A 23,238-nucleotide genomic window follows, 5' to 3' on the forward strand; every position below is an offset into this window, starting at 1 on the left:
TGTTGTGGTTGTGTTTCCTGTGGCGTCTCTCACTCTGCCTTGACTCACTTTTGCCCTACAGGTCGTCTAGTTGCTGCCATGTCTGTGTTCAGGTTCTCTGCTTTGGCTCTGCTCCTGCTGTCTGCCTGCTGCTGGGCTCATGAGGAGGTAGGACCTTCACACAGTCGCTGGATCCATCATCTCATTTTGGACAAACCTTCTGTCTGGTTCTAACATTTCTTTGTGTGTTTTCTTCCCTTGTTACTTGCTGAAGCTGCAGACAGGTAAATCCTCTTTCCTACTCGTCTGCTGCGTTCTGCTGACACACACAGCGTTGTTACTGATGTATGTGTGCACAGTGTGTAGTTAAAGATGTGTTGTTGTTTGTGATGTGGCTGAGCAGAGGAAGCAGCTGAGGATGCAGGAGAGCTTTCAGTCTCTGAGCTCCTGGAGAGAGCCAACAGTCACCTGAGTGAGTGAGAGACGCTGCAGCCAGTTTGACCCAAAGAGTCTCGTCAACATCTCAGATCATCCATGAGATTCTTCTGTGAGGAGCGTTGAAGGTTCTGTTTGGTGTGTTTCAGCTCGCTCTGACAATGGTCCCATCCTGATCGAAGGAGACGTCACCATCGACAACGAGGCCGAGAGAAACGCTGACCCTTGCACCTCCCGAGGCTGCAAGTGGGGAAAGTACACCGATGGGAAAGTTTACATCCCTTATTACATCGCCAGTCACTTCTGTAAGTGTCAGCTTGAGTCCCAGATATCTGCTGTCCTTATGTCAGCGTCTCCTTCATGATGTTGTGTTGCGTCGTCCCTCCAGCTTCTCGGGAGAAGTCCATCATCACTCGTGGACTGGAGTCTTTCTCCTCCTTCTCCTGCATCCGCTTCAGGCCCAGCCAAAGCAGCGACCGCGACTGGCTGAGCATCGAGTCAAAGGATGGGTAGGATATTAATTAATATTAGTCCTTATTAGGACAGTTAATGAGCTGTGATGAAGATGCTGATGTGCCTGCAGCCTCCCTAACTGACCTCTGACCCTCACTCTGACCCAAACCAGCTGTTACTCCTTCGTTGGGCGTCGTGGCGGTAAGCAGGTGGTCTCTCTGGCCAGGAGGGGATGTCTTTACCACGGCACCGTCCAGCACGAGCTGCTCCACGCCCTGGGATTCAACCACGAGCAGACCCGCTCTGACAGAGACAACCACATCAGAGTGATGATGCAGAACGTCCAGTCAGGTAATGAAGCAGCTCATTAGGTCAGGAGTCCAACTTACAAGAGCAATCACCTTTACTGGAGATGATGAGATGGTGTGTGTCTGTGTGTGTGTGTGTGTTTACAGGAATGGAGCACAACTTCAGGAAGATCGCCACCCTGAACCAGGGAACTTCCTACGACTACAACTCTGTCATGCAGTACCACAGGTAGAAGAAGAAGAGGAGGCTGTGTGTGCTTCTGTGTGTGTGTGTGTGATTGTGTGTGTGTGTGTGTGTGTGTGTGTGTGTGTGTGTGCTTCAGTCTCACTGCTCTGTGTGCTGTTGTAGGACCGCCTTCTCTAAGAACAACCAGCCCACCATGGTCCCCTACCCAAACCCCAACGTGTCCTTTGGCAACGCTAGGGAGATGAGCCGCAACGACATCGCCAGGCTCAACACGCTCTATCGGTGCTGTGAGTACACACACACACACACACACGCACACACACACACACACACACACACACACACGTATGTCCATAGATCCATTTCCATGGTGTTTTGCTGACCTTTGACCCTGGTTCTGTCTCAGAGATTGTTGGACAGACACATCAGAGGGAAACTCATCTCCTCGTCTTCCACTGGACTCCAGAAGCTGCAGGCCTGAACTCAACGTCCATCCAATAAAGCTGCTTTGACTCAAACCCTAAACCTTTCCTTCTTGTATCCTGTGTGAACATAAAGCACTCACAGCTGCTCAGCAAGGTCACCACTGTGACAACCACCTGTCAAACTACTACACACACAGAGAATGACACTATAAAATAACACAACAGAACTGAACTCAAACAAATGAATCTAATCTGTCTGTCTGCTGTCACTGATGACACAGAGGGTTAATGAGGAGGAACTCCAACCTTTTCAATGAGAATTTCCACTTCTGTTCAGAATATTAGTTGATTCCTGAGCTCCTAACCTCTGACACAACACAGGGACACACAAGACCACTACAGATTTATATTGGACCCTTTGAAGGCTTCGTCTGTCTCTCTTCAAGCTCAAATCTAAACACTTCAAACTAAACTAATAAGGAAACAACATTTGAAAACAACAATTAAATCTAACTTTCAGGTCAAATTGTTCAGAAAGCCTCGTTGTAATCTAAACTGTCCATCAAATTCTGCTGTTCATGATATTAGATGTTATTCTGACTCAATGTGGTTAACTAAGCCTCAGAGCATGGTGATCAACCAGAGGGGGCGGAGCTAGAAGACATGGGCCTTTACTGACTGCTGATTCAGCTGTTTGATGGATGTAGTCAAACCATTGATAAGATGTCAGGTGGAGGCTGGTGGGCGTCAGGCCGACGCCCACCAGCCTCCACCTGTCAGTCACAGAGTCACAGAATAAAAATACTTCACCGCAGTACAGAAGTTTGTTTTGAGAGAATTGGTACTCTACTATTTTAATTTAACTTTAAGGCTCCACATCTGAAGTTGTAAAGTAGGTTATGATGTCATTTCATAGGTGAGCTGAGAGCAAGTTCATAAACATTCAAATTGCTCGGTTCTCTTCACCTCTTCTTGAATCTGTAAGTTGTGTGAAACATGTAATCGAAAGAGAGCCTGAGTGGAGTCGGGGTGTGTGTGTGTGTGTGTGTGTGTGTTTGTGACCTTGTCAGAGTGGGTGTGTCCTGCTGTGGGTGGGTCTGTTAACAGCAGTATGGTGAAGGTCTCATGCTGATAAGAGCAGAACTGTTTGCGCTCCTCTCACACACTCAGCAGCTGGTTTGAGCTCAGACAGACAGACAGACAGGCAGGCAGGCAGGCAGGCAGGCAGACAGACAGACAGCATCCCCCTGCAGCAGGAACCTTTAGTAGCTTTATTCTGATAAGTTCCTCTCTCGATGAAGCAGTTAGCTTCACTTTTATCTACCTTTGTTGAACACACTTATTGTAAGTCGCTTTGGATAAAAGCGTCTGCTAAATGATCGTAATGTAATGTAATGTAATGTACAAGCTCCTGAGAAAATGTAGCTCCAACTTTATTGTAGCTACTTTAAAGGGTTGTTAAATAATAAACAGAGAAATGTGTCAAAGACTTTAAAGTCAAATCAGACTCTGTGTCATAACAAACACAATCTGAAATGTTTGATATCCACAGACGACCCGGCTCTATACGGCCGAGCCACAGGAGGAGTGATGCATGCTGGGATTTGATCAGGGGAGTAGCAGTGGCTTTGGAAGTAGCTGAACTCCTTTCAAGCTACTGGAAAAGTAGTTAGCTTCACTACTTGCAGCTAGCTAATCCCCCAAACAGTGTTTAGGATCTGTAGGTCATAGGTCACTCAAGGGGTGCTTGAATGACAGACCTCAGAGGCTCCGGTCCTCGCCGTCCTCGCCGTGTGCCGAGTTCTTCACAGGTGTGCTGGTTCACACGCTGGCGCCTGGCGATGCCACACAGACAAGCTGCTTCAGCACTCTGAGGCTCTGTGTGTCCGTGTATAAAGCACACGCGTGTTCAGCTGGACAGCATTCTGCCCTCAGGAGAACAGGTGAGGAGAGGATTCAGGAGAGAGAGGAACTTCATGAACATTTAAAGTGATGTCAGAAAGTTGAGCTACATTCAGGTTTCATAAGTTAGAACATTTAAAAGCAAACACAAAACAAAACAACACACACAGGAGTAGAAACACACACACACAAACACACAGAAACAAAATAATTAGGAGCTTGTGTAATGTTGCGTGAGCTCACACTGTTTGGCCTCCTCTTCCTCCTCCTCTTCCTCATTCCAGGTCTGTTGCAGTCATGTTAGTCTTCTCTGTTGTGGCTCTGCTGCTGGTTTCCTCTTCCTGGGCTGAGGTAGGAAATGTCAGCATCTCTCTCACACACACACACACACACACACACACACACACACACACACACACACACACACACACAGAGACAGACCCCCCCCCACACACACACACACACACACACACACACACACACACACACACACACACACACACACAGACCCACACACACACACACACACACACACAGACCCACACACACACACACACACACACACACACACACACACACACACACACACACACACAGAGTAATGAGTGATTGCTCTTCTCTTCCATGTCCCTGTGGGCTCGTCTCGTACAGGAAGGTAAGAATTCATTTTTATAAACACATCAGGATAAGAAGGTTTACTGGATGATGTCATGAGTGTGTGTTTCCATGCAGTCCTCAGTCTGTGTTGTGTCTCTGTGTTGTCCAGATGTTGCTGGCCTTGAGGAGGACTCGACCAGGGAGCTCTCAGTGGGCCGGCTGCTGGATCGAGCCAACAGGGACCGCAGTGAGTCCATCAACCAGAGGGTCTGACTGAGGGTGGGAGCTGTCCTTCCTCTCAGCATGACCTTTGTGACCTTTGCTTGTGCTCTTGCAGCCCCTGACCTAGACGAACCCACCCTGATCGGGGGTGACATCGCTATCAAGTCTGAGGCGGACAGGAACGCCGACCCCTGCACCTCCCGAGGCTGCCTGTGGCAGAAGTGGAGCGACGGGAAGGCGTACATTCCTTACTACATCAACAACCACTACTGTGAGCACGACCATGCACAATGACATGTGTGTGTATCTGGCTCTCTTTGAGGGTGTTGTTCTTTCATAACATCTGAGTAATGGAATGTAATCAAAGTGCCTCAGGATTATAATCCATCCTAAGGTGATAAACCAATGGACTGCAGCTGATGGACATGGAAAGTTTGTGATGTTGTGCAGTTCTTCATCCTTCTCCCTTTGTGCTTCCAGCCTCCAGAGAGCAGGCCATCATCACCCGTGGCCTGGAGTCCTTCTCCTCAGTGTCCTGCATCCGTTTCAGACCCTACCAAGACGGAGATGTGGAGTGGCTGAGCATCGAGTCCAGAAGCGGGTAACAAACAACAATCAGTCAATGGAAGAATAGGGAAGCAGCACATTCACATACAGATGTGAGTGAGGAAGAGCTGAGGAACATGTCTGCAGTAGAAGGGGAATGATGTTCTTCTCAGAGATGATCCAGACATGATCTGCATCCTGCTTCTTCACCAATGTAAGATGGAGTCTTTCTCCCGTTGTTGTGTGCTAACAGCTGCTACTCCTACGTGGGTCGTCAGGGCGGAGGTCAGACGGTGTCTCTGAGCCGTCAGGGCTGTTTGTACCACGGCACCGTCCAGCACGAGCTCCTCCACGCCCTCGGCTTCAACCACGAGCAGACGCGCTCCGACAGGGACAACCACATCAGGGTGCACTGGGACAACATCATAGACGGTGAGAAGGCCGGGGGGGGGGGGGGGTCAAAGGTCATCTGCTGTGACCCCTTACTGGGTTACATCACCTCACATGAGAAATGAGTGAATATATTTAATGAAATTAGTTTTTATTAGAACTTTCAAACTGTGACTTATCCGGCCTTGACAGAGGGATGAGCTGGATGTGGTGTGTGCGTGTGTGTGAGTGTGTGTAAGTGTAACAGTGACTCTGTGTGTATGTGTGTGTTTGCAGGCATGGAGTACAACTTCTATAAGATCGACACGCTGAACCAGGGAACTCCGTACGACTACAGCTCTGTCATGCAGTATGAGAGGTAACAACACCTTCAGCTGATCTTTGGTTGGCTTCCGTCAGAGAAAGGTCCAGATCTTTAAGGTCAAATCTGTAAGACGTAGAGCAGAACATCTGCTCATGTGGCCTGTGATGCTCTATCAAGAGCTCCACCACCAGGGAGGGTTAAGGAAAGAAATACTCCCTTCCTTCCTACTTCTCCTTCCTTCCTGTTGCTCAGTGCAGCAGCGCCTCCCAGTGGACTGACTGGGTTCTGCTCTTTAGTCCACTCAGGCCTCAGTAGTGAGTCCTGATGAGTCCTGATGAGTCAGTCATGTGTGAGTCATGTGTGTTACCTGGTCTCACCTGCTTTGGTCTCTGTCTCAGATACGCCTTCTCCAAGAACAACCGGCCAACCATGGAGCCCATCCCCAACAGCAGCGTCTCCTTCGGTCAGGCCACCCAGATGAGCCGCAACGACATCGACAGGCTCAACCGGCTCTACAAGTGCTGAGGGACCTACACAACAACTGCACACGTGTTCATCTACATGTCAACATCACACCGGCCCGGTCTGGATTCAGCCTGCATGTCCTTTACAGAAGGTGTGTGTGACCTTTGACCTGCTGCCCTGACATCGCAGAGGGAGATGTGAACTGAGTCCTGAAATAGTAAACAATCATTGAAGAAGCATTGCTGTGTGATCAGTCTGTTCATACCTCCACCAAGGATCTGACAAACCCACAAACCTTTGATTCTACCATGTTCTGTGATGTCACTGATGTTTCATGTGTTATATATGTATCACATTCATTCAGGATGAGATGCAACACTTGAGCCACGCCCACTTAACTTTGGCCACCAATCACAATGGCCTTACACCTCTAAACATCTGACAGCACACTTTGGTTTCTTTCATCTTTCATCTTTCCACCATCAAACATGTTGAATGTGTCAGAATGAGGGAGGAGCTTCATGGAATCAGCTGAGGGCCAAAGACTTCAGATAGAAACTCATTTATTGATCATATATGACATCATCCATGTAAACAGCATGGTGTCTGCAGTGACGTCAAACATCTCAACACATTCATCCAAAGTGTTTCCCTTTTGTATTAATACTATATGATCTTTATCACAAGGCCACATAAAGCAGATGGATGAGTGGAAGCAGTGGATGGTTCTGGTTCTGGTTCTAGCTGGACACATATCCGAGTGTCTCTAGCAGACAGACGGAGACGTCCCCAGTGTCGTCTCATCTTCGTCTCATCTTCCTCTCCTGAGTCTAAACGGCTTTATTCAGACCTGGATCATCCTGGAGTTTCTGTTTCTATCTTTGATTAAAACATCAAACATAATAATGAACTACTGATTAGTCTCAAACACGGATCATTAAAGCTGCTTTAGATGTGTGACCACAACCAGGAAGTCCACTTGTTCATCCTCAATCTGTTGTGTTCTGTTCTTCAGCTTCCTACAACTTTAGTTTTCATTCTTTAACTTAAATGATGTCTGAACTCAGTCACTGACATTGTTTTCATTTAGATATCTGGTGTGAGTGGACCTGAAGCTTCGTTAGATACTGATATGTTGACCTCTGACCCTGATCTCTATCCTATAGTACCTCTGACCTTTGACCCTGTCCCCTGTCACCGTGCAGACATACATGCAGACCTGATAGGTGAACACAAACGCTCCAACTTACTAAAGAAAACAATGTCAGTGAGCTCTGATGATTCTCTCACAGATCAAAGAGTCAAATCACAGCAGTGTGAAGTCAACCTGACAGGTGTCCATCAGAGTCTGTCAGACAGTCTTTCCTGCACTTTATCTGCGGTCATGTTGAGCTGGCAGCTCCTCAGGGCCTGGAGCAGCGTCTGAACGGTGGCCTCAGACTTCTGGAGCTTCACCCACTCCTTCAGCAGCTCCACCACCGTCTCCTCCAGGTCTGTGGGGTGCCTCTTGGAGACGGACTCCAGTTTGGTTTCGCTCAGACCCAGTTTACGGCCAAGTTTGCGCCAATGCTTCCCAACGGTCTCTACTAGCACCTCTTTGGCAATGTTCAGGTTGGCTGCAGAGGGAAGAGAAAGCCAAGGAAACTAAAACAAGATGACAGTCCAGGGAAACAAAAGAAGCATCAACAGATGGAGAGTAAATATCTACACACACACAGATCCAGAGCACCATCAGGTTCAGAGTCCTGTTCAGTAAGTTAGGTTGTACTGTTTCATACCTCTTGCAAGGCTGAGACTAATCCGAAACCTATAAAGACTGTGACTGTAACATCTAACAACCTTTAACCTTTAACCTGTCCTACTCTCCACTCCTCCATAATCAAGCCCCTCTATCTTTAATATAAAATCAATCAAAGCAGTCGTCGCCATGGTTGCTGGTATGAGAGTGTCTGATAGTATGTTGTATGTTGTAGCTGTAGCATGAGCAGCTTCACAACATTCCTTCCATCTGTCAGGTGACCGAATGTAAATAAAAGTGAAACGTAGCCGCAGCGGCTAAACAGCGCCCCCCCGCGGCCCTGCCCCGTACCTGTCTCCTCCGGGCCCAGGTGCTGCTCGCTGATCGCCGCCGTGAAGTCTCTCAGTGTGTCGCTCAGGTCCAGACGCTGGATCGCGGACAGTTTGTCGCACAGGTAGTCGCGGTTCTGGGGTCCCAGCTTCTGGCGCTCTATGAGAAGTTGGAAAAGTTTGAATCCGGTGTCGATAGTTTCTCTGTCCTTCTTCCCCACGTCGTCCCGGCACATGAACGTGAGCCGTTCGAGCTGCTTCATGGGCAGATTGTCAGAGATCTGCAGCAGGACGGAGTTAAAGTCCATAGAAGCCATTTTCCCCTCGAGCGAGTCAGCGCGAGGCGGCTGTGACAAACAGGAAGCGCGAGGCTGTGCTTTCACTTCCTCGCTGCGCCGGGGGAGGCGCTGTTTCACCACCAGAGTTTAGAAGTTTAGAGAAGTTTAAACTCTCGTTCTTGGCTTTGAATGGAGTCATGGGCTCGTTATTCACGCACCGTGTATTTATTGACATATCTTTAGAAAAACCATCTCATTTTATTATTTGATTGCCTTAATTCTATTTTATACATTTAGAAGTTTATGCTCTACTTTATATTGTCTTGAATTATTTGGTCTGAAAAGCACTTTGTATTGTCTTTTAGGCTGAATAGCGCTATGAAGATAAACTTCTCTTTAATTCCCCCTTTAATCATAACATTCCTTTCTCACTTTCTCCCTTTTTAGTGATGCACATTCCTTCTACAAGCTCAAAATATGAATATTTCAGTGGACACAAACCTTAAAGTGTATGCCCTGTAAATTGCCTATGTTAAATAATATTGAAACCTAATAGAGAGAGAAAGAGAGAGGGAGAGGGAGAGGGGGGAAGAGAGAGTGACAGAGAGAGAGAGAGGGAGGGAGGCAGAGCGAGAAAGAGGCAGAGCGAGAGAGAGTGGCAGAGAGAGAGAGAGAGAGAGAGAGAGGCAGAGGCAGAGAGAGAGAGAGAGAGAGACAACAACCTGTTTCAGTCCTGGTATGCATCATTTCATTTATTAGGAAGGACATAAAGTATTAGAGACAGAACAAGTCGGTTTACATGCGGATACAGTCAACACGTGAAATGTGCTTTGAAATTCAAGATAAGAACATTTCATGGACGGCGTCCCAGCAGGAGGACGGGCTCAGAGACACACGAGACCTCAGAGACGCCCGGGGACAGAATGAAGCCAACGCGTCTTTGTAGCGTTCAGGCAGCTGAATGTGAACATAAACCCTCCTGCAGCCGGAACATGGGGCTCAAACTCTCTAATGCCGGCTCAAAAACATTGTGCAGTTTTTGCTGAAAGGATAAAAGCAAACCCCAGAAAATGACTAAAGGAACTTTGTGATGAGATTAAACTGTAGGCAGCAGCAGAAACCCTTCAACACACAATCAAACTGGAATGATCAGATGAAGAGTGAGACTGAGACACACAGAGTCACTGGGCCCTGAGTCCTCTGAGCTGGGCTGTGGTTGATCAGCTGAGACCCTCACACACCTCCTCCTCCTCAGGGGCCGGAGCTGGAGACACATCAGCTCGGTTTATTGAGCCTTTCTGTGGTTTAACCTGCTGGGCTCCACCAAAGGAACTGTGATCAGATGTTACTAACTGGAACCATAGCAGGAGCGATAAGCAGGAAACTAACAAAAGAATCCAGTGGCAGTGCAGCAGTGTGACTCCATGCACGCTCACTGAGGGCAGAGAGGCAACAGGCTGAGCCAAGGATCTCAGATGTTCTCCTCTCTGGCCTCGTTCCCCAGGCCAGGTAGGAGCTATGATCCCTCCAGCGTGTTCTGGGTCAGACCCAGCTGGACGGGCCTGGGACAGCGAGGCATTCAGGTTCTTGGGCCTCTGACTCTCTGACCACAGGTGAGAGCTGCAGGTGGACTGAGCAGGAACCTGAGAGCTTTGCATGATGCAGCTCAACGCAACGCTGGGCTGATATCTCATATTGTTGCTTGAGCTCCAGCAGCGGTGCCTCTGTGGTGGAGAGGGGGCGTCGGCCTGACAAAACCACTTAGACTCCACAACATGAGCGCTTAAGAAACTTTACAAATTGCTGTTACATCCTCTAAAGTTGAGCGATGCAGTTTTCACCTGACTGAATGTGAAGTCACATGACAGAATATGAAACATTTAATAATACAATCAATCAGTCTTGGGTGGGGCCAGGAGGCGGGGCTTCTTGTATTTACAGCAGAGGGCAGAGTTTGTATCATGGGAGGAAAATCAGCTCTACTTAAATATAACTTTGATATAGAAGAGGAAGGAGTATTCAGTCTGTAGGGCGATATCAAAGGTTTTAGAATATAAGGCAACTCAATACATGATTAAATGATTCAGCTTAAAGGAGCAGGAGAGAAGATGCTAGTTTGAATCCCTGGGACAGCCGGGGGGGAAAGGCAGGGAAGTGACGACGACGACGACGACGACGACGGGAGAAACATGGAGCAGAGTTAAGATCAGAAGGTCAGCTGGTCTGCAGGTCACACCCACACACACTGGCAAAGCTTCACACACCATCAACTTCACCTTCAATCTGTCCACACACCTGTGGGGTCAGAGGTCACTAACACATCATTGAAATGTAGATTTGCCAACTTTCAAAGTGACAATCTGGCAAATGTGCTGTAGCATTATCTGCTTCGGATCAGTCACCATCACGTGTGTGTGTGTGTGTGTGTGTGTGTGTGTGTTCACAGGAACACACCAGGCTGTCATGACAACAGCTGGCAGGTGGGATCACTGTACCATGTGCCATGTGAATCAACACACACACACTTACAGACTCTGTCTCGCCACAGTAGAGGGCGGAGACACCAACAAAACCACTCAAATAAAAGGGAACCAGCAGAAACGCTCACTGAGTGAAAACACTCACTGTGAGTAGATGCAGTCAACAATCTCACCTCCAGGGGGCGTAGATGTGCTGCTCTACTTGAACTGAGGCCCCTCAGGATGAACAACACAACAACATCTCACACTGGGATTCATCAGAAGAAGAAGAAGAAGAAGAAGAAGAAGAACTTCCGGGTCATTCTGTCTTTGTTCTAGAGTCTTTTCCCCTTCTGCTCTCTGTGGCAAAGGTTGGAAACATGGCGTGGCTGGTTGAGCTTGACCCTTTGACCCCTGACAGGTGTGATGTTTGGACCAATCACAGCCAGGTTAACAGGGAGATCACATCCAAACTCACACACAAGCATGAAGACGAGTCAAAGCCTCCTAAAGACAAACTGCACACTGTGTCATCTCCTCGTCTGAAGTCCTTTGAAGGTTCCTGGGGCCTCAGTTTCATCACTTCCTGGTGTGCGATGAAACAAACGTGTTCACACACACACAGACACACACATACACACACACACACTGTGTGTTCTGTTTATTCCAGTTAGTTGGAATGAGTAAAAATGTTGCTTGTGCTTTGAGGAGTAAATCTCAGCCCGGTGATCGATGTGCTTATAGAGAGAAGAGTACAAACTACAGGCCCCGCCCCCTCCCCGGCCCCGCCCCCTGCAGCAGAATGCTTGACTATGTTGCATATTCAAAAAGGTAAAAAGATAAATAAATTCCTGGATTTCGATTTAATTGTGCAAAAATGAAAAACGTCTCTATGAGCTTTGCTGTCCAGAGGAGAGGAGAGAGGAGACGAAGAGGAGGGGGAGTCTTCCTCCTCAGCAGGGCCGTTTGGACGCATGGACGCGATGTGGCAGGAAGAGCACGTCGCTAAATGCTGTTCCAGTTTAGTGTCTGTTGGCACTGGTTTGTGTTTAGATGACATCATTACCTCCGCCAAAGGGGGGGGGGGTGTTATGTGTTTACTTTGGTTTGTCGGTGTTCAACAGAAGAACTCAAAATGGAATCGGCATTTTAGTGACGCACAACTTCTACACAACTAACAAATCAACGTGCGGAGCAACACAGCGTCCAGATTTAAGGGGTTAATTTAAGGGTTTGTGTTCAAGGAGTCACACACACTTATGTGTTAGATTAGAGAGGAATGTTCAGCCTTGGCGGAGGTTTGTGCTTTCTGAGCTCTTTGTTAAAGTGATTTTACAAAATGTCTGTGTGTGTGTGTTCCTCTGTAAGTCGTCTCATCATGTAGATGTTCTTCTTCTCCTCAGGTCTGCAGGTCTCTAATGGACCCTGATGGATCCATGAACATGAGTTAGAGCCTGGATCCATCAGGGCCCATTAGAGACCTGAAGAGAATCTACACCCTGAGAGAGGAACACACACACACACACACACACACACACACACACACGTTTGGACATGAATCACCTGAAATCATGGCTGCAGTCTCACTTTAACAAAGAAATGCCTTAGAGGCAGGAAATGGCTTTTTCCTTTAGATACATCCAACATGTTTGATGACTGATGTGGTTTTGTGATCCTAGCATTTCAAATTCGACAGTTCAACTAAACTGGATTCACTTGTTCTGTCTCGTTGCTGTGAAATATGAGCACACAAACACACACACACACACACACACCCACACCCACACACACACACACACACACACGGGTGAAGCATCAATCAAACATGCGTCGTGTCCGACCCGGCGGAGGAGCTGTAGCGTGTTTACCTATGATGTCATTCCTGCAGAGGCTCCCACACAACATGAATTCAGCCAAAACTCTGAAGCTGGTAAATATTAATGGATGTTTGCCAGCGAGCTACTCTAGTTATCTACAGGATGTTTATATGTGTGTTTGCTTGTTGTCGTCACGGTTTCCACGCAGCAGCGGCTCTCGTCGGAGAGTTAGCGTTGGCGTGAAACACGGGCCGTGGGCGCGGCTGCGGAGGGCTGTGATTGGTGAATGACGGAGCGGTGCAGTTGTCAGAGTTGTGGTTGTCCCGGACCGCCAGCCTCTTGCCCTGCTCCTCCTTCATGAACAGCTCAACCATCAGGATCTTCTCTTTGTGCATCTGCAGACTGATGTCTTTAGGGATGTCTGGGATCAGCCAGTCCACAAAGTCGCTCATGAGCATCACCACGTTCTGCACACACAGATCACACAGCAGCGTGACTTTCTGAGGGTCCAAACCGCTGAGATGAACGTGAACATGTGTGTGTGTGTGTGTGTGTAGCTGTGAACCTGAAAGACGATGACGAAGGCCAGGCGAGCTGCCAGGATGGCCCAGAACTCCTTAGAGAGCTCATAGGGCGTGTTGGACCAGGGAGGCTCTCTGTAGTCTTTATACCTGCGTGCACACACACACACACACACACACACACACACACACACACACACACACATACACACACACACACACACACACACACACACACACACACATTATGTAAGATGCAGTTTTGCATGTTTGGTGCCGGTGTGTCTGGCTGATACACACACACACACACACACACACACACACACAAACAAACACAAAGTTATTTCCATGTTGTTCTCACCTCAGCATCTCTGCATGTTTGCATGAGGTTTAACTGTTTAATCTTGGTTTTAAGAACATTTTGTGGGAGAAAATATAAAGATTCTGTGATATCGTGATGTTCTGATTAGAGCTCCTAATACCTCCACCCAGGCTGGACAAGACCCAACTAGCTCCATCTCAGGGTCCTTCCTTCTCACCTGCACATGTCCACCTTGTAGCCCAGGTGCATCGGCTGCAGCGGCGCCTTGCCCGGCTGGAAGTCGCTGACGTTGAAGTAGGACAGCGTGTGATCGATGAAGCCGTGCATGGAGCCGTCGGGGCTGTACATGTACTGGTACACCAGCCGGGGGATGAAGTCAGACGTGAAGGAGATGACGAAGGCCTGAGGGTCACAGAGGAGGCGGAGTCACTACAGTCACTACGTCTTCTTAATCATGAATGTTAACGCTAAAGAGCAACAAACTAGCGCTCCTGCTACAAACTAGCATCGTCCTCTTGTCGTTACCGGAACAAGAAGTTGTGTCGTGTTTACAAACAGAACCATTATGCAACGTGATCCTTAGGTTCACCAGGGACTCACATTAACAATGACTGCCACCTTGCTGAGGCCCCTCAGGAGGTTGTACCAGATACCTGGAGAGGAAGAAGAACACCGTGTCAGCTTCAGTTGGAGCACATCCCTCTGCCAAGGCCAAACTCACACAGAGGCGTTACTGTGGTATCGTCTCAGGTGCTGACTGTTGAGGCCTACCGATGTCTTTGGCTTTGGCAGCTATGGGTCTGCGCAGCTCCATCACAAACTTCTTGGCGTCCAGGCGGATCTCGATGATGTTGTTCAGAAGAGCGAAGAGCGGAGCCAGAGGGAAGGAAGCCACGAACAGAGTCACCATCCCAAATTGGATGACTGAGGAGAGAGGGAGAGGACAGCTGTTTATACTGAGGTCATCAGGTCATCACTGTTCTTGTTCTCATGTGACTCACTCATCTCCATGTACTCTGGGGTGAGGCCAGCAAACTGGCCCAGCATGTGGTCCTTCTCGTGACGCTGCATGGCGTTGTTCCGCTCCTCCTCCTGATCCTTCTCAGACTTTCTCTTACGCAGCAGCTTCTTCAGTTTCCTGCACAAACAAACAAACACACATCATGTTGTTGTGACGCTGTCCAATGAATACATAGCAAATAGTGATTGAGGACATTTAAAGATAGAGCAGAGTGTGTAGCAGAGTGCAGAGAGACAGAAGTACACACTCCTCCACTCCAAACCACGAGTCCAACTTTACAACAGCTATTATTCTGAACCACATTTAGAAGAGCCATACAATGAGTTGTGTGAATGCTTGTGTGTGTGTGTGTGTGTGTGTGTGTAAACTCACGGAATGCCAATCTCAAAAAGATTGTTCTGGATGAGCTGCTTGCCTAACATGGTGATACACAACTGGATACACAACTCCATGAGGCAACCTGCATGGGCACACTGCAGGGGCGAGAGATAGAGAGAGAGAGAGAGAGAGAGAGAGAGAGAGAGGGAGAGAGAGAGAGAGAGAGGGAGAGAGAGAGAGAGAGAGGGGGAGAGAGAGAGAGAGAGAGGAAGGAGAGGAGAGAGATAACTATTATTATTTCTACAATGATGTGTTATTGTTATTATAGTTTGGATCTTTCTAGTTTCCTCACCTCCTCCATTCTGTATGATCCAACAACATACAGGTAGTTTCCTGGACGACCAACCAGCCTGCAGAACACAAACGACCATCAGGGGGCAGTAAGACAGCACAGAGCAGCTGAGGCAGAGCTGACATAGAGCAGTGAGGAGCGACTCTGTCTCTTACCTTCCCCTGAAGAAGGCCAAATACACGATGGGAGTGAAGGCGTTAACGAACTTCAAGATGAAGATTTTGAAGATCAGGCGCTCCTCAAAGCTCTTTTCTGTCTTTGGAACCTCTGAAACAGAAACGGTTCAGCAATGAGCTCCTGCAGCAGCACGGTGTAGTCATCAATCAATCAATCAATCAATCAATCAATCAATCACTGTGTTTAGTTCAGAAACACCACAGGGCCTGGAGGGCCACAGGGCCTCCTCACACATCCAGACTGAAGCTTCAGCTCCTCACACATCCAGACTGAAGCTTCAGCTCCTCACACATCCACACTGAAGCTTCAGCTCCTCACACATCCACACTGAAGCTTCAGCTCCTCACACATCCAGACTGAAGCTTCAGCTCCTCACACATCCACACTGAAGCTTCAGCTCCTCACACATCCACACTGAAGCTTCAGTTCCTCACACATCCAGACTGAAGCTTCAGTTCCTCACACATCCACACTGAAGCTTCAGCTCCTCACACATCCAGACTGAAGCTTCAGTTCCTCACACATCCACACTGAAGCTTCAGCTCCTCACACATCCACACTGAAGCTTCAGTTCCTCACACATCCACACTGAAGCTTTAGTTCCTCACACATCCAGACTGAAGCTTCAGTTCCTCACACATCCAGACTGAAGCTTCAGTTCCCCACACATCCACACTGAAGCTTCAGCTCCTCACACATCCACACTGAAGCTTCAGCTCCTCACACATCCAGACTGAAGCTTCAGCTCCTCACACATCCAGACTGAAGCTTCAGTTCCTCACACATCCACACTGAAGCTTCAGTTCCTCACACATCCACACTGAAGCTTCAGCTCCTCACACATCAACACTGAAGCTTCAGCTCCTCACACATCCACACTGAAGCTTCAGCTCCTCACACATCCACAGGAGGATTTGCACCAATTGCACGTTAAATTTGCCGGAGGGCGGCTTTGATTGAGCCAGAGCGCCTTCAGGCCATACAGAGCTTGGGATTCAAACCCAGGACCTTCTGGCTCCTTCCTTACCCAGCCTTGTGAGCCAGTTAGCGATTTTGACATAAATTTCGTCTAAGATGATGATGACGATGAGGTTGATGATGGCAGCAGTGGTCTTGACGGTGGCTCGGATGTTGGAACGGGCTGCCGGGTAGGAACTCATGTGCAGCGCCGCTTTGATGCTGATCCGGTACAGGATGACGCCGAAGACGATGGCGAAGGTCACACTGATCTGGAAGCAGGATATTGGAATTTGGAAGAAAAAGTCATTGTTGTAAACTGACATATGAACTATAGATCTATAGATCTATAGTTGTATAGATCTATATGTGAACATAGAGAGAGAGGAAGAGGAAGGAGTCTGTTCACTCACCATCAAGCCCATCATCACCACCATGGTCAGGTAGGCTGGCAGTCTGTCTGTACAGGTTAGCTTCACCTTCTCACCCTGAGGAACACACACACACACACACACACACACACACACACACAGTAAGGTCACAGACAGTGTATATAATGCTACACGTGTGTGTATGTGTTTATGCTGTGACAGGCAGCTCCTTATGCCTGCGGCAGGACACACACACACACACGCACACACACACACACAGGCACGCTCACCACATACACACTGTGCAGTGGAGCACAGCTAATCCTGCCTGTAGCCTTAATGTCACATTCAAGCGTACAGAAAATTGGGTCAGCACTCTGTGTGTGTGTGTGTGTGTGTGTGTGTGTGTAAAGACAATAGAGTTGGTGACGTTGGTTCCACACCAGCAGAGGTTAATAAGATGAATATAGACTCCACACGTCTCTACACATCAGGAAGCTCACGCCTGTGATGCAGCAGCAGTGTCCTCTCATCGCCATGACGATGGTGATGACGATCTCTCTGTCTTAAGTTCTCTGTTTTTCTGAAGTGTGTCTCAGATGTGATGTTGTGTTCCAGTGGCTGATGGAGCCGTGGTGATGTCAGTAGTCGTACCTTAGGGGTCGGTTCCTGCTTCATCGTCTTCTGCCTCACACGGGTGTCATACTCTGCTCTGTTGTGGTCCTGCAAGAGAAATGACATCACTGACGAGTCGCCAACGCACAAAACACACAAACAAACACAACGGCACGACGGCACGACGGCGACAAGCAGCGAGTGTGCAAGCAAGCCAGCAGGGGGCCGTGTGGAGCGGAGAACATCTGGTGAAAGCAGGAGGCTGCTACAGCGCTGTGAGAGAGAAGAAGAAGAAGAAGAGGAGGAGGAGGAGGAGGAGGAGGAGCAGGAGGAGGTCCATGAAGGAACGAGGTAGACCAGGTTTCACTGCATCCAGTCTGATTTAAGTGATGGAAGGAGGCTTCTGGTGTCTTCACATGTCCTATAAACAGAGTTTCTTTTCATAGGTGAGCTGAGGGCGACTGTGCAGAAAATCCCAAGTTAGGTTCACACACTTCACTCAGGATCAGTGTGACATCAAGTGAGCAGGGCCAACTAAGGAAGTTGCGGTACATTGCATTCCTGTGTCCCATCATGGAGGACACGTGTCCTCCGTGTCCCCACAGAGACATGCTGCAGCAGGAGAGCAGGAGGAACAGGAAAACAGCTGCATGCAGCCGCAGACGCTGCTAGGAGAGAAAAGCTGGAGGTTAGAGCCCGGCCTGGAGCGCCACGGGTGACGTGCAGACACACACAAACACACGCACGCACACAGACACACACAGGGCAGGCGTGGTGGAGATGATCCGGGTGTGTGTGGCTGGTTAGTTTGTTCTCCCTGAGGGTGTGAGAGCTCTCCTTCTCTCTTTAATGTAAATACTTTCTTCACTTTGTTACAGGCTTTACTAAAGTTTCAGTAAAGTATAAAAACTGAAGAAGAGGAGGAGGAGGAGGAGGAGGAGGAAGAAGAGGAGGAGGAGAAGGAGGGAGAAGAGGAAGAAGAGGAGGAGGGAGAAGAAGAGCAGGAGGAGGGAGAAGAGGTAGAAGAGAAGGAGGTGGAACAGGTGGGGAGGAGGAGGAGGAGAAGAAGGGGTAGGAAGAATAAGAAGAGGAGGAGGAGGCAGAGGTGGAGGAGGAGGAGGAGGATGAAGAGTGTAATCAGTCAGCTAACTGTCCACTGTGCTGCCATCAGAACACAAACAGCAGCGGCGGCGTGTTAGGCGCCCACGCAAACAAGACGCGGAGGAGACGAGCGGCACGAGGACGGACGTCACAGAGAAGAAGAGGAGGATGAGGAGAGGAAGGGCTGGAGGCAGGATGTTAGAGACCTTAAGGGAGAAAGGGTTAATGTGAGGTAACAGCTGCAAAATGGAGGAGAAACAGCTTGTTAAGGAGGAAGACGAAGGTACGATGGATCCAAACCTTATGCTCCTCCTGAAACACGCCACAAAACACAGAGGGAGAAGAAGAAGAACGTGTCAGTCACAGGATGAACATCAACACATCAGGGACTCACACACACACACACACACACACACACACACACACACGTTTGTATATAAGCTGAGCAGCCCTGAGAGGCCTCATGATGCGTACTGGGACATGTTTTGTATGAACATTAGCCGCTGTGTGTTGTGTGTGTGTTTGTTCATGGGTGTCGTGCTGTCACATTCATACATACACACTCTCATCTCATTGGCTGGAGCTTAAGTCTTCTTCTCTTAACTTCAAAGGTCAAACGAGCAACAAAGCACAGAAACACAAGAGCGACAGAAGCTAACAGAAGCTAACAGAAGCTAACAGAAGCTAACAGAACAGAGCCACAGTTTAGATCAAAAGAAACTAAAGTACCTGATGATAAAGAGCTGCACACACACACACACACACACACACACAGACACACACACACACTCATTTAGCTCCCACAGTGAGAGTCACTCTGTCACTCTGTCAGTCTGTGGTGACAGACAGCAGCAGAGAGACAGACCTGCTGCTTCATCGCTCCTCCTCCTCCTCCTCCTCCTCCTCCTCGTCTGTGGCAGTAAGTAGGAGCCACATGGAGACATTTTCAGTTACGTCTCATTCCAGAGTCTTTAAACGCAGCGGCCTGTCACTCTCCATGAACTATAAACCAGCAGAGTGCTCTTCCTCACCTCCTCCTCCTCGCTGAAGCCTGTCAGGTCCCAGATGTAGTTCAGTCTCATCTGTCTCCTCTTCCAGTGCTCCATGAAGAGAACCGCTGCACACACAAGCACACAAAGCTCCGTCAACACACAAGACACAACATACAAGACGCTACACTACATCACATCTTCATCTGAGGAGGAGGAGAAGCAGGAGGAGGAGGAGGAGGACGCTTATCCATCACATCTTCATCTCCTGTATCATATCAGTGCAAACACCAGCAGGGCCAGGAGATCATCATGCAGAGAAAAGGAGGAGGAGGAGGGGGAGGAAGAGGAAGAGGAGGAAGAGGAGGAGGAGGGAGAAGAGGAAGAAGAGGAGGAGGAGGAAGAGGAGGACGAAGAAGAGGAGGAGGAGCAGGAGGAAAAGGAGGAAGAGGAGGAGGAGGAGCAGGAGGAAGAGGAGGAAGAGGAAGAGGAGGACGCTAAACGCCATCACGTCTTCATCTCCTGCCTCATATCAGTGAGACAGCAGCAGGATCAGTCGATCTTCAGCAGAGAAGAACAAGAGGTTCACTTTGACTGAATTTACCCACAATCCTACAGTGAATCATGTTGATCTACAGATCTACCAGACAAATCCAGATGGTTTCCATGGTGCCACACAGTCAGACACAAGCTTCATCTAAACACACACACACACACACACACACACACACACACACACACACACACACACACACACACACACACACACACACACACACATACACACACACACACACACACACCCTCCTGCTGCTGCTGACAGATGGCGGCGTGGTTTGGCAGGACATCAGACACCAGAGGACTCGCCGCTCTCTGCTGCTCTGTGGACTCACAGTCGCTCTCTGAGTTTGAGGGTTTGAATCTTTTATTCAAGGTGAAGAGAGCGGAGCACAGAGATCAAAGCTGCTTTAACGTGAACCTCAGGGCGTTTGACCTGCGTGTTCGGTTCTGTTTTCACGTGGGTCAGACCGGACCTGGACCCTCACAGAGGTCAAGGGCCACACTGGACGCTTGGGTCAACCAGAGCCAAGACAGGAGGTGAACAGCATTCAAACATACTGAGCCATATCACAGCCTGTCACCACGGGCTCTGTAACCATGGTTACGTGAGAGCGTGACATCTACGCCACTTCACACCTCATTATCATTTCCTCTTTAAACTGGTGACGTCTCTGTGCCCAGGAAGTGGAACTATGAAGGGAGTTCCTCCAGCACAGCCGGCGGGTTCATGAGGCATTCAAGGGCAAAGTCACAAAACCGCGTTCTCTCATTCATGAACGCCTCATTTCCTCATTTGTATGTCAGGAAACTTTCCCACGGTTTGACCCACGAGCTGGAGAACGCTAAAGATGACATCTAAGACAGCTCAGTTATTTAAGGCTTGAGTTTGGATCTGATCTTCTGTTCCAGACGAGACGAGACGAGACACAGCAGACCCAACATGAGCTGTGTCCATCAGCACAAGTTGTATTAAAGTAAACTTGTGTCACATTACGTATGCAGAGATGAATCTCTCTGAACAGAAGCTCTCACAAAGTGTCTCCTAAACTGTGATTGTGACTAAATGAGTGATGGCTGTGGTGTCCAGATCTGAGCCTGGACCTCCTCCTGTAAGGGGACATGATGATGTTTGGGTCAGTGTGTTCTCACCCCACAACGCCATGAAGATGGAGAAGAAGACGGTGGCCGGGTTATCAAACAGGTGGCTGGCCCGGGCCGTGCCGCACGCCGTCCCCAGCCTCCAGTAGCTGCAGGCGCGGTCGCACAGCGGACACATGGTGATGTTGTTCCTCGGGTCGCATATCTCCATGCTGATGGTGCAGGACGGGAAGAGTGAGGAGGAAGAGGAAGAGGAAGGTGGGGAGAGATCACAGAGATCAGCGCACACACTCTCAACACTTCACATCTTATCAGCAGAACCTGGAGCTCATTTACATCAATCAGCTGATCTGTGTGTGTGTGTGTGTGTGTGTGTACCTGGGTATGTTGTCGTCCACGGTAGCACAGCCATAGAGGAACACGATGACGCCCACGATGGCAGCAGGGATCAGCATCTGTGTGTAAACTCCTAACCAGGCGAAGTAGAGGCCGATCTTCTCTCCAAAATACTTCCTGCAGCAGCACACGCATGTAGAAACTGTGAGATGTGTCTTGTTTTGTTTAGTCAGCAGAACATAAGGAGGAGAGTCTGAACTCTGACCTGATGAGTCCGATGGGCTGGTACTTGTAGAAGACGCTGTAGCTGGCCCACTCCTCATACAGCAGCTGGGAGGAGAAGATGGACGTTAACAATGATGTCACTCTGAATTCATTCTGACAGTCAGCATCTCATATAATAGCTCCTGTGTATGAGCAGAGCTGCAGTCATTAAGGAAGTTTCATTCTGGTGCCCGTGTGACCTTTGACCTTTTACTGGGGAGGTTCTGCTGGTTCTGCCGCTCTGTTTGCCGCTCTGGGTTACAGTCTTTATTTCAGGTAACCTGGATTTCCCCTTTATCATGTGTTTAATACATTGTTCTAGTTCATAATGATGATTGGATGATAGATAGAATAACAGTGGTTTGTGACAGTTGAGTCAAATGTATCAAAGTTTAAATGTTTATAAATACATTTGCAGCTTCTCTCAGCAGAAACAGAGAAGCTGCTGCAGTGCAGATCTACAGATTTATTCTATGTATTAATGTTTCACTACAGCAGGAAGTTTATCTCTCAGGTTCACAATGAGATGCGTCTCCTATTAAAATAAAGGTGTGGGAACAAAACTAAATCTTTTATTATCTGGATGGAAAGTCTGAGCCTAAAGCAAGAGAAGATCAGATTCAGACCTGCAGCGTTCAGATTGAAGTTCTGCTCTGATGGAATCAGCCACAGCTTTAAGGCAGCATCAGCAGCTGTGATACATGGCTGATTGTTTAGAAGGGGAACATTAGAGTTCTGCTTCCTCTTCCAAAGAGAGACCTGCAGGCTCAGCATCATACTGACTCACTCTGACACGCAGCCCTACTGTGCAGCATGGGTTCTTCTCAGCTCCACACCAACAACAAAGGAATCAATAGTTGTCAATTTGGGCCTGAAATGTCTCATAACAACGTCCTGATCCATACTGGGGTCGGCACATTGATTGATTCATGTTCAGGTCTGGGTGGACTTCACCTCCTCACACTCCATCAGGACTCCAGAGGTCTACTTTAGTTCTCAGTCTTAATGCCAAGGGGGACCACAGAGAGACCAACAGCTAAATGTAGAGACAGCTGAGCCAAAATGTCAAAATGGTAATAAGAGCGCCCCCATCAGGCCGAATGTAAAGGTGCACCCTGCTCACACACACACACAAACCTGTCCTCCTTGGTGGAGGTAATGAGGTGTGTGATCTCCAGCATGATTTAGCAGCACCTGATCAACTGGTTTACATGCAGAGCAGCTGAGTGAGGGACTCATTCAGTATTTAAAGGGCCAGCAGCCGGCCGGGGCTCCTACATCACTGCCAGCTGCTGGAACATTCTCACACCTCCACCGACCCAGCAGCTCGCCAGAGGCAGCGCAGCCAGGCTCTCCATCATGCCGCAGAGCCATCACCGGCTCGTCCACTGGAGGGACAGA

At 48.7% G+C, this 23,238-nt stretch overlaps 4 protein-coding genes across 5 annotated transcripts in view; 2 read left to right on the forward strand and 2 right to left on the reverse strand.

The window, feature by feature from the left end:
* The first annotated feature begins 43 nt into the window (after positions 1-43).
* LOC142988906 (hatching enzyme 1.2-like) lies at positions 44-1,860 on the forward strand. The gene is made up of 9 exons (XM_076138205.1): positions 44-147; positions 260-263; positions 380-451; positions 564-719; positions 803-923; positions 1,040-1,218; positions 1,323-1,404; positions 1,525-1,649; positions 1,769-1,860. Coding segments are annotated over exons 1-9 (810 nt in total). The 5' UTR covers positions 44-78; the 3' UTR covers positions 1,771-1,860.
* A 2,126-nt stretch (positions 1,861-3,986) lies between these two features.
* On the forward strand, positions 3,987-6,407 carry LOC142988905 (high choriolytic enzyme 1-like). The gene is made up of 8 exons (XM_076138204.1): positions 3,987-4,040; positions 4,341-4,344; positions 4,456-4,533; positions 4,624-4,779; positions 4,989-5,109; positions 5,308-5,486; positions 5,721-5,802; positions 6,147-6,407. Exons 1-8 carry the CDS (start codon positions 3,987-3,989, stop codon positions 6,271-6,273), a joined length of 801 nt encoding a protein of 266 aa, XP_075994319.1. The 3' UTR covers positions 6,274-6,407.
* Positions 6,408-6,759: 352 nt separating this feature from the next.
* fadd (Fas (tnfrsf6)-associated via death domain) lies at positions 6,760-8,657 on the reverse strand. Its single transcript, XM_076138202.1, has 2 exons — positions 8,303-8,657; positions 6,760-7,829 (listed from the first exon to the last, which is right to left on the reverse strand). Exons 1-2 carry the CDS (start codon positions 8,595-8,597, stop codon positions 7,555-7,557), a joined length of 570 nt encoding a protein of 189 aa, XP_075994317.1. The 5' UTR covers positions 8,598-8,657; the 3' UTR covers positions 6,760-7,554.
* A 952-nt stretch (positions 8,658-9,609) lies between these two features.
* The window catches only part of ano1a (anoctamin 1, calcium activated chloride channel a), a 31,119-nt gene continuing 17,490 nt past the window's right edge, over positions 9,610-23,238 (reverse strand). For both annotated transcript variants that reach the window (XM_076138189.1, XM_076138188.1), the window contains exons 10-25: positions 21,839-21,903; positions 21,616-21,750; positions 21,289-21,449; positions 19,621-19,706; positions 17,528-17,596; positions 16,916-16,990; positions 16,573-16,774; positions 15,524-15,635; positions 15,369-15,426; positions 15,071-15,171; positions 14,679-14,815; positions 14,449-14,601; positions 14,278-14,330; positions 13,895-14,079; positions 13,400-13,505; positions 9,610-13,301 (exon numbers count right to left, since the gene is read on the reverse strand). In XM_076138189.1, the coding sequence (XP_075994304.1) occupies positions 13,026-13,301; positions 13,400-13,505; positions 13,895-14,079; positions 14,278-14,330; positions 14,449-14,601; positions 14,679-14,815; positions 15,071-15,171; positions 15,369-15,426; positions 15,524-15,635; positions 16,573-16,774; positions 16,916-16,990; positions 17,528-17,596; positions 19,621-19,706; positions 21,289-21,449; positions 21,616-21,750; positions 21,839-21,903 (1,974 nt within the window). In that variant the 3' untranslated portion in view covers positions 9,610-13,025. The remainder of the gene's footprint in view (positions 13,302-13,399; positions 13,506-13,894; positions 14,080-14,277; positions 14,331-14,448; positions 14,602-14,678; positions 14,816-15,070; positions 15,172-15,368; positions 15,427-15,523; positions 15,636-16,572; positions 16,775-16,915; positions 16,991-17,527; positions 17,597-19,620; positions 19,707-21,288; positions 21,450-21,615; positions 21,751-21,838; positions 21,904-23,238) is intronic.

This window comes from Genypterus blacodes, unplaced genomic scaffold (genome assembly GCF_046128005.1).
Source record: "Genypterus blacodes isolate CSIRO-AG114 ecotype Tasmania unplaced genomic scaffold, CSIRO-AGI_Gbla_v1 ptg000350l_1, whole genome shotgun sequence".
Classification (NCBI taxonomy): Eukaryota; Metazoa; Chordata; class Actinopteri; order Ophidiiformes; family Ophidiidae; genus Genypterus; species Genypterus blacodes.